Source organism: Hemibagrus wyckioides, linkage group LG04 (genome assembly GCF_019097595.1).
Source record: "Hemibagrus wyckioides isolate EC202008001 linkage group LG04, SWU_Hwy_1.0, whole genome shotgun sequence".
In the NCBI taxonomy this organism is placed as follows: Eukaryota; Metazoa; Chordata; class Actinopteri; order Siluriformes; family Bagridae; genus Hemibagrus; species Hemibagrus wyckioides.
Genome location: NC_080713.1, coordinates 18,734,831 through 18,745,461, shown reverse-complemented (window position 1 = coordinate 18,745,461; position 10,631 = coordinate 18,734,831). Strand labels below are relative to the sequence as shown.

The 10,631-nt window shown below is 39.0% G+C and overlaps 1 protein-coding gene across 1 annotated transcript; it reads right to left on the bottom strand.

Moving 5' to 3' along the window:
• Positions 1 to 6,875: 6,875 nt before the first annotated feature.
• foxl1 (forkhead box L1) lies at positions 6,876 to 10,021 on the bottom strand. Its single transcript, XM_058387135.1, has one exon. The coding sequence runs from the start codon at positions 9,623 to 9,625 to the stop codon at positions 8,474 to 8,476; it is 1,152 nt and encodes a 383-aa protein (XP_058243118.1). The 5' UTR covers positions 9,626 to 10,021; the 3' UTR covers positions 6,876 to 8,473.
• Between the last annotated feature and the right edge of the window lie 610 nt (positions 10,022 to 10,631).

The following is a 10,631-nucleotide window of genomic DNA, read 5'->3' as shown; positions in this document are numbered from 1 at the left end:
ACCTTGCTATGACCTGTCTGCACGGGTCACTGACACATAGCACGTGCAAGTCCCAGATCATATCTTGCACTATATAATGCACTCATTATTCATTCACAAAGGAGGCTTAATAACATGTAACAGCTATGAAAGAAGAACATTTATAAACATCTAGGCTACTAATTAATTCAGCCTGTAATAGGGATTGACAGATAATAGACACAGTAAAAAAAAAAAAACGTTCCTCAGTTCATGGGTGGTCAGTTTTTAGATAAACGTGACGCAACAAGGGTGTCACGGTTGCCTCAAGGCCAATGACCCAGTGCGCTTGGAAGTGAGCCAGGAAACAAACAGCAAACTGATTCTAAACCAAACTGAGAGGCAGCTGCACTTTGGTCAGCTAATGACCTAACTATTACTAATAAAATAAATCTAATACGACTTCAGTTTAAAATCTATAGTAAACTCAGTTACAGTCAGAATTTAGTTATATATTTTCCTTGCACAGCGTAAACCCCCGGGTCTGAGCAGATATTGTTAATGCTTATATTTTAATATGTAGTAAAATGTGGTAAATACAAATAAAAATACCCTTGGCTCTTTTGGCTTGCTTAGCTGATCCGAAGGTGGCCATTTCTAATCCGGCGAGTGCAAAATACACTAAAATACCAAATATTATGGTTATTTATGTAAGAATCGGTTTGGCCCAAGCGACAACACTTGAACAAGTTTATTTCTAAAGAGCTCTTTGTTTTTCGTTGTTATTTTTAATTTTCACAGTGTGATCTAGGAACCATATGTGTGAGCGGGATGGCTATTTATTGTGCTAACCTCATGTTACAGCTTTCCAGCCATGAAAATTTTAAAAGGTATGTAAACATTCAATCTTCAGAGAGTTCCTGGTGACAAAAGAGCTTTTCAATATATAGTTCCACCGTTTTAAGTTATTCATCAAGGATAGGGATACCTGACTCTTTTGAATGTGTCTCAGTGGCTGGAATTAATACAAATCCATGTGTGTGGTTGCTATTCCATGGGCATGTGCATATGCATGGCCATGATCCCACCCTGAAGTGAGCCATGCAAACATAAAAATATCAATAATTTCTGTCAGTATTCTTCTCGGAGCTGTAGAAGCTAGAGAAATCTTTATTTAAGTGACCTAAAGAAATATTATTACTTTTCCAATGCTGTATGATGTTACTCAATTTGTTTGTATAAAGTAATGGAATTACTACAGCAGATGTGACTTTGAATTATACCCTGACCTTGATTAATACATTTGAGGTTTATGCAGTTCTGAGCGCTGTAACACCGATTTTTTTTGTGTACTGGAATATGTACATGATTTGCAAACATGGTTCAGGTCCATTTATCCACTTAGAGTACTTTTGGCTGATCATCTCTATCATATAATGATATATTGTGACAGTGTCTCTATCCACAGGGCCCAAAGGATCACTGAAAGGTTTGATGAGGCTGAATCATATGCAATGGTTTGTTGAACACCTCTGAGAGAGTTTGGATTGATGTGTTAGACAGCACACTCAATAACCAGCATCTCAATGCCAATTGAGGGAATATCTTTTTAAAGTATGGTGTTAATCCTTGCACATTTGGCATGCACCTCTGGGGATGATGGTTTGAATCCCACCTCTACCATGTGTGTGTGTGTGTGTGTGTGTGTGTGTGTGGAGTTTGCATATTTACTCCATGCTTCCTGGTGTTCTCCCACTTTACAAAGACATAGTAGGCTGAATAGCATGTCTAAATTGTCTGTGGGGTGTGTGTGTGTGTTATTCTGCCCTGTGGTGGATTGGTAACACATCCAGAGTGTCTTTTGCCTTGTGCCCCAAATCCCTTGGGATAGATTCCAGGTTCTTTGTGCAGAGATAAACAGTACAAAAATGGATGGATGGATGGAGTTCATCCTTCTAGTACAGTTCCAGAGACTTGTAGAAGCTGTGTCAAGGCACATTAAAGCTGTTCTGGAGGCTTACTTTGGCCCAGCAGCTTACTAAGACACTTTAGGCTGATTTTTCCTTTAACTCCTCACATGTCTGTGCTATATCCTTTGTCATTTCTTCATGTTCTATTCTCCACACTTGGATAATGATGTATAAAACAGTGTGCCAGGAAGTGTAACCGGATTAGCAGTGAATGTTCCTCACAGCAATCTCATCAATCTTCATCACAGCCAGCCCACCCGCTGCACTGAGCACATATTTGGACAACTGAGGTCTGTTTATGTAGAGAGTGAAAATATATAACAAACAGCAAGATTAAACCCCTTTTGAAGGCACTGCTCTTAAAAATTATGATTCAATGCTGACTTGAGCTGTGATCGCAGATGAAATGAAGATGAAGACACTTCAAACAGTTACAATCTTACTTCTTTCTCTTAATCTCACCCTAATCAGGCCTTTGCAACTTAATGTTAACTCACATTGACAACTTGAGTAGATATGAAGGTCCAAGTGTGGCAAGAAATGTGAAATATACTATAAGGAAGCAGTGTTCATACTAGTTGGAAATCACAACCCACTAGCATATAAGTTGTTTGTGTTTACTTTTAAGATTTCTATATTCTATATATACTTATCTAGAGAATTGATCGATCTATTGAATTGATTTGAATTGGATTGGATTAAACTGACTTGAATTAAACTGAATTGAATTGAATGAGTTTTATCTGAACCTCAATATCTCTAAAAACAAGTTGCCTATAAATAAAGATTCAGAAAAAAAAAAAAAAAGATATAGAAACTCAGACCTGATGTGTTCTGGTAGTGGAAAGTTACGGAATAAAAAGCTCTATGGCCAAAATAAATAGACAGAGTGTAATTGTACACATTAGAATAATAAGCCTAATATTTAAACAGACAGATTATGTTCAGAATATTAATGTGTCCTGAGGACATCGGTTTGGGGATGTAACCAAATGCAAAATAAATGATTTGCAATGAACATATCATGTGCTTTAAATAGATACATATGCATGTTTTTTTTAAAGTAAGCTGCCAGAAAGGTTGAAACTATATCCTACTAGAACTTAGATCCTGCAGGAACGTTTAAAACCCCCAGTGACTGAGTTTCTTGTGAGTCAGTAGTCAGCTGTGAAGCTCACAGGACAAACAAAGACCACATTCATTAACATGATGTATCTTTAGTAACTCTCGGGCTGAAGTGATTTAAATAAGGCTAGTTCAAAATAACCGAAGCGACTAAAATCATTAGAAAATATTGCAGACAGACAAACAAACAAAATCTTGTTGAAAGCCATTTTGAACAGGAACTGAGGTAAAGGTGCTGTCAGAGCCAGAAGCTACAGACCTTACTGACACTGCCGTCTTTTGGTTCATTCTGAATGTGAAGTTTTCAGGTTTAGGCCACACCCTATTTGTGTTTGGTTTAAATACAAATACACATAAAGATATTTGGAGCACTAAGTAAACACAGATGGTGGCTTAGCTCACACCTGATTACAGTTAAAAGTCCCAAGCTTTGAAGCATTTCAGAACTTTTACCCTTAAGTCTTTCACTTAAGTTCTTGAGCTCTTTCACCTGTGTCTAGGCAGAATATCTCTACAAAATCTGATGATGAAAAAGAGAAAATGTGCATCCATCCATTGTGTATACCTGCTTTATTCCTAATTAGGGTCATGGGGGTCTGCTGGAGCCTATCCCAGCGCACATTGGGCAAAAGGCAGGGGTACACCCTGGACAGGTCACCAGTCCATCGCAGGGCCACATATAGACAGACAACCACACACAGACAATTTAGAATTACCAATCAACCTAATGTACATGTTTTTGGACCATGGAAGGAAACCTGAGTACCCAGAGTAAACCCACGCAGAACTCTACACAGAAAGGCCCCTCCCCGGGGACTTGAACCCAGGACCTTCTTACTGTGAGGCAACAGTACTAACCACTAAGCCACCGTGCTTAAATCTTTCTATTTTGATTGTCTATCAGCTAGTTTATAGCAAAAAAAAAAAAAAACTGCTTGTCTTTGACAGCTTTCCCCCTGGGGCATTTGTGGTTATGGCTGCACAGAGGGAAAGTGCTCTGTTTCCCATCAAAAATAAATGTGAACATGGGGATGATGCTCTCTAAGACCTAAATGCAGATATTTTACGCTTTAAACACTTTGGAGGATCATCTTTCTTTTCTATGTTTATTTTAATACGAAGCTGGTGAAAGAATAAACCCAAACTGAAAATGTTATTCTTTGAGTTTTCCCTCTAATCTGTGGCCCATAAACTCTGAGCTGTCAAGAGAAACTTTTGCCGTCTGTGATATCATACTCGTGGCCACAGAAGAAAGACTTAGGCAAGGCTCAAACGCTGCTTTTGTATAATGGTTATGGATAGCATGTGATAAACCTTCACATAAATGTTATTCATAATTCTTCTTTGGAAGAGGGCATTAGGGTATTCAAATAAAATGAACTAGGTCAACTTGTAATTATTGATCTTTAGGTCTTCATGAATGGCAGATGTGTAGGTGTTGCAGGCTTGAGTTCCTTAGCAACTGAAGAAATCAGAAAAATGTTATCTAATATTTCTCATTATGAGTATTATATAAGAACTATGAGACCATTCAACCCATTTCATATAGACACATGTACTTATTTCAAAGTTTAAAACTTATGTCTTCTTTCTGGCAGCTCAGTTTGCTTCTTTCTAGATATAAACATTTGAAGCAGGCACATTTTATCTGCCAAAGGAATATGGACATTTTCAACAAGTTTGAATATCTAGAAACATGATTAATAATCTTTGATTTGTTATATCAAGTGCATTTGCCGATATTTATGGTATATTTATTTTTTGCAGTATGTTTTGTTGGATTATAAATTACTGATTGAGTAATGGAACAAAACTGGTACAATACATTTGCAATGGAATTTTCATTCCAAGAAAAGACCAGATAAGAACACTTTGTGCTAGAAACAGTGAAGCTGTCGGGCTTTTGGTAGAGTGTCCTGTCCCACAGGAATGTTTATATTGGAAGAACATTTAGCAGTTTTCCATTTCTACAAATATGCAGATATGTATTCCAGCTCAAAGATTATGCACATGGGCATAAAACATGTAGCAGTGGTCTGATTTTGAGCATTATTCACTAGTCTTTATGTGTTTGATCACTGTATGATTCATAGACACTATTTTTAACCATAATCCCTGAAAAAGGCAGTACTTTCTAACTTGACACATTCTTTTTTTTTTCTCTCTTAAATCAATTTTGTAGAACAAATTGATTTAAGGATCAGTATTGTTCCCATATACTACGTTTTTTGATGAAAATAAAAACCTGCGTCAGAAAAGTCACAATTCACAATCTGAAATTTACACGTAATCTTTAGACGCTTCACCATTCACACATTTTTCAAATGGAATGCACATGACTTATTTTTCCTGTGTTATTTTTCTCACATAAATAATACTTTGTTTACATGATCGCATATTGTTCACATGTGCATTGAAATGCTGCTTCACGTTACCCATTTTCCCCACACATTATTGACATCATCCCATGTGAAAATTTATAATCAGTATTTAATTCTTCGATAAGGGATGGTTTCATAAAACCATCCAGTTCAGCCATCTGAGTCTATAAAGATGATGTTTTTGAAGTGTCTGATTAGTCAATGAAAAAAAATGTCATTCATGGATATGTGTTCTGCTACAGAGGCACAAAATGATAAGCTATTGTAATAATAATATTAAAATGATGTAATGAAAGTGATGAGGTTGTGTGGGTTATTATGAATGTGAGGCACTTTCTCACAGTGACACTTCAGAATTGTACAAATTGTATTACAATTCACTGACAAAGAATCCAAGCTTCATGGTTAATTATTCAGATTGACATAATTTAATTTGTTGTCTGATCATGCACATAAGTACTCTCAGCCTGTGAATGTCAAGTCGAACTATGAGTTGAATTAATGACTGTTATAGTCACTTCATAACTGGCTTGAAAGCTTCAGGCTGAGAGAAAGGGGAAAGTTCCCGCCTGCTTCATCTTTACAGCACATCTGCACAGGGGGATAAATGAGAGCCGCTGCCTCTCGCTCACTCCCAGCCTTCGGGTGGATGTCGCTCTATTTACACGTCTGACCAAAAGAATCCTATACACAGGAAATGCTTGTGAATGTGAGTCCCCCTTCTCAAATGTGGGGAAGTTTATTTATTTCCACGAGCATTCCTGATTTGCACTCTGTAAAGCTACACAGAGAGGCTGTGCAGCTGAATCAGACACATGGCTATATATAGTGGCATGGGATAAAGTGGGTACCCAAGGGGCTGGCTCTTCAGACTAAGATTAGATTTTATCCCTAAAGATAAATCTAGACAAGAAATTCACTATGAAACTGTCCACTGTCACCATCTGTATTCAGGTCCAAGTGCTACTTTAAGTTTAAAGTATCATATTTTAATCCCTAATTATTTTAGAACAAAATTCTTGTTCTTGCAAATAAAATGCCAATCATAAAACATTACACTAAAAAAAGCTAGTAAGAGAACAAATGATCATATAGTTGACAAAAGACTTATTTAAAGGCAATGAAAATCCTTAACACTAACAGCTATTTTAGGGTGCCTTATATCAAGTGCCTAATTTATTATTTTATTAAAATTCACACTGTGTTCACAAGTGTTCACAAGAACACTTTGTCAGCTGTTCATGAACAGACACATCTGGTTTCATATTAAAATAATAAGTTTAAAAAAATAAATAAATAAATTCATATTAAAATGAAAAGAGCATTTAGACAGTATAGGAAATAACATCTGGAAAAACAAGCACACACACACACACACACACACACACACACACACACACATTACTAACAGAGATTACACATAAAAAGTTGTTGTGTAAAAAATATTTTATTTATACAATAAGTGTTCCACAGACACCACTCGTTCACTCCTTTTATGTTTTTCCTCAGAAATGTTCCAAACTATTTGCATCCATGAGGTACTTAAGGAGCGAAGAAAAGCAACAACATGATACAATTTGTAATTTATCTTGCATTTCTTTTACAAGCACTGAAAGGAGCATAATAATCAAAGTTCAAATAAACATTTACATTTAAACAGCAACATCCATGAGGGTTTGCATGGAGCAGCTCTCGACGGATAATCCATCAACCGAGCTAACTACTGTCAGCCTTATGTGAACCTTTGAAGTGGGCCACCCAAGCTGTGCCAAACAACAACAACAACAACAACAATAATAATAATAATAATAATAATAATAATAATAATAATAATAATAATTTATGGCAGTTATTGAAATAAGGTATTGAAATAAGCCCTTATTACTGTGTCTTATCCCACAGCACTGCTGGATATTTTATTCTGACTGGTCAGAAGATGTTGATTAATAATAAACAGCATGTCTTTGCCAACAGTAATGCCAGCGGAATTCAAATACGTTCATGTTTTTGTACACTCTCAGAAAGAAAGGTACAAAACTGTACCTTTTAAGGTACAAGTGGTCGTCGCTGGAGTGGTACCATGAAGGGTACAATTTTGTACCTCTAGTTGTACATTTATAACTTGTTTTGGGAACATAATTGTACCCCAAGGTATACCCTGTTTTGTACCTATTTTTTGTTCCCCTAGGAACAAAATTGTACCTCCGCGGTACCCTTTTTTCTGACAGTGTAGTAACAACTTTCACATGTACCCCAATCTACAGCTAATAATAAAAGATTTGTTATTCAGCAAAGATATATACTTTCTAGAGATTGAAATTTAACATTTATAGAAGGAGTCTTCTGTGTCAGCACGTTTTAAGCAGTTTTCTGTCGTGGAAACTTATTTCTGGTTTCTTGATAACGCTGCTTCACATCTGCATTTTGTTGTTTCAAAAGACAGAAAATAGATGCTAGTGAGGGTGTGACTCTTTATAACTGGTGTAACATTGGTGATAAGAGGAACTAATGTTCCACACCGTTGCCTGTAACTATAAAAGGTTTAACATGTGATGTGTCATTCGATAATCATAAGAAATTCTTGGCTAATTGTAATTATGGGCTGTGTTATAAGAGCTTATAAAACACTTCAGAGCACCCACTAACACTCGGTTATTGGAAAATAATCAGCTTGGACCCAAATGAACACTGCAGGAGTTAATTAAACACTGTAGATCTTAATTCATAAGTGTGCATGTTAGTTCAATGCCTGCGTTAATTGAAGCAAATCTTCTATTTTATGAGTTCAGCCAGCACTCTAAGACCTCTTAACAACAAATTTCATGCAATACTAGGGACTTTCACCACCTCCAGTTATTAAAACACATCTGTATAGCCTATCAGAGCTTCTTCGACAGATGTCATCAGCTGGATCAGGTGAGTTGAGGAGTCTTGACTCTGAGCTGCAGTGAGTTCCTGCTCTATTCGCGTTAAGAACAACTGCTACAGATGTGAGTTTGATTCCTCAGTCAGATGTCCCGTGTTGATATCTGTCATATCTCAGACAAATTTTTCACCCCTCTTCTCGCAGTACTGGAGCAGAGTTTCAGGCCACGCCAGGGACATATAGGAGCACAGCGGGTAGGCTCTCGGATAAAGGTGCGGCGCGTGCGCAGCCGGAAGTAGCGCTGACGCGAGCGCGCGCTGACGCGTTTCTAGACACGCAGACTCTGAGCCTCCGCAGCTGCACCTACGTTGGAGCCGGTTCACCTTTTTTGCTAAAATGCTATCTATGCTAAATTCTTTCGATTTGTCTGAAGTCTTCTTGCTGTCCGTTAGATCTTTGGAGTCTCCCTTTGGAAGAGCATCGCGAAGTTTCGCCCAACCCAGAGTCGGAGTGCCAGCAGTGCTGTCTGCGCTCGTGGAATTCCCAGTGTGCATTTCGCGCACCTGTGGAGACAGCAGTTCTGACTGATGCTTGGGCTTCGGCGGAGGCGCGCTTTGATCCGCGGTTACGGAGCGGGGACGCGCGCTGGCCGGATTTGCGCCACGACAGTGTTTCAGAGAGCTGGGAGGAGAGTAGCTCAGATGTCCTCGAGGTGGAAGTTCTTGGTCTTTGTGCTGAATTATCATTTCAGCCAGTGGCTTTTCACTAGTCATGGTCCCGTCTTTCAAAGCCGGCGTTCCTGCGCAAAGTTTGGTGGTGCCCGGAACCAGAGGAGTCGGACCCCGGTTTCGTTTGTGACTTGGTTTAGCCTCGCTAGACTCCTGCATTTTGGACTTCCTTTTCCTCCTCCTGTAGTTGCCGTTCTCAAACATGTCCAGGCACTTAGGGTCTAGTGTCCAGTAGCTGCCCTTACCCGGGCGCCCTTTCTCCCTGGGCACTTTGATGAAGCAGTCGTTCAGCGACAGGTTGTGTCGAATGGAGTTTTGCCAGCCCTGTTTGTTGTCGTGATAAAACGGAAAGCGGTCCATAATAAACTGGTAGATACCGCTCAGCGTGGCGCGCTTGCCTGGTGCGCTCTTGATGGCCATGGCGATGAGCGCGATGTAACTGTACGGAGGCTTCTGTGGAGGTTCCTGTCGAGCTGATGCGAGTCCCAGTGCCGGTATCACGCCTCCCACTTCTCCACCATACAGATAGATCAGGGACGAATTGGTAAGGCTGAGACCCGCGGGTCCCTGCGATACCCGGCCGTGGTATAAGTTCATGTTGAGTCCCGTTAAATGCGCGCCGGATCAAAAGAGCGCGAGCTGCGGTCCATAGAGATGCTACAACGACGCCCGAGAGTCAGTCCGTCTGGCTGTCCTGCACTAGTCAGCAACGTTAATTGTTGCACGTTTTGCTTTTTTATGTTGACTTAGCGCTGGAAAATAAATTGTCTATGATAAACACTCGTTGTGTTTCTCTCAGCCCACCCACATTAATTAAAATTTCATTGCCCCAAAAGCCCCGTCTCTTCGTCTCTCTGCCTTCTCTCTTCCCGTGTGTCCCCTACCCACCAGCCAATGGTGAGCTCGGTTTATTCCCTCATTTGTTTATAGAATTAGTCTGTTGATAAGTCTGCCCACCCAAGTCGAATCAAGCTGTGTTTATTTGGAAAAAATTTCCGGGCACCCAATACATAAACGCGCTGATCTGATGTTTGAAAGATCACGTCCACCCCTCGACGCTGAGAGTTGCTCACACAGAGAGAACAAGCAAACACGACAGAGCTCGCGCTCCGGGTTTCTCTGGTCTGCTCGAAAAGAAAACAAAGCATGTAAAGGAAACAACTTAAACAGTTCTTCTTATATGTCAGCTTCGTAGACGTGGCGTATTTTTCACCAAACACCAAAAGCGCATCGTTTTCACCTACATGACAGTTACAAATTGTTGCTTCAACTCATTTCATATCGGTTTTTAAAGCTTTTAAACATATTGCATAAAAATTGAATGAGACATTTATGAGACTCCTTTTAAAGGAACATCACCGGAGTAGTGCAGATTTCAGCTGAAGTCGCTTAACCCTTATCACTTGTGAATAATGGCAGTATCATTAGATCTACTTTTTTAAAAAAAAAAATAAATAAATAAATAAAACATCAATAATCAAATCTCAATCATTTGAACAAACATGGCAGTCATTTCCAAAAAAGGAGAACTTGGCAGGATCCCGGAGTAAACTATAATTTTGTGAATGTGCACATGATGCTGTATATTATGTATTTTCCTGTT

Excerpts from the sequence above, each read along its gene's own strand:
- foxl1 (XM_058387135.1), bottom strand. The coding sequence starts at position 9,625 with ATGAACTTATACCACGGCCGGGTATCGCAGGGACCCGCGGGTCTCAGC.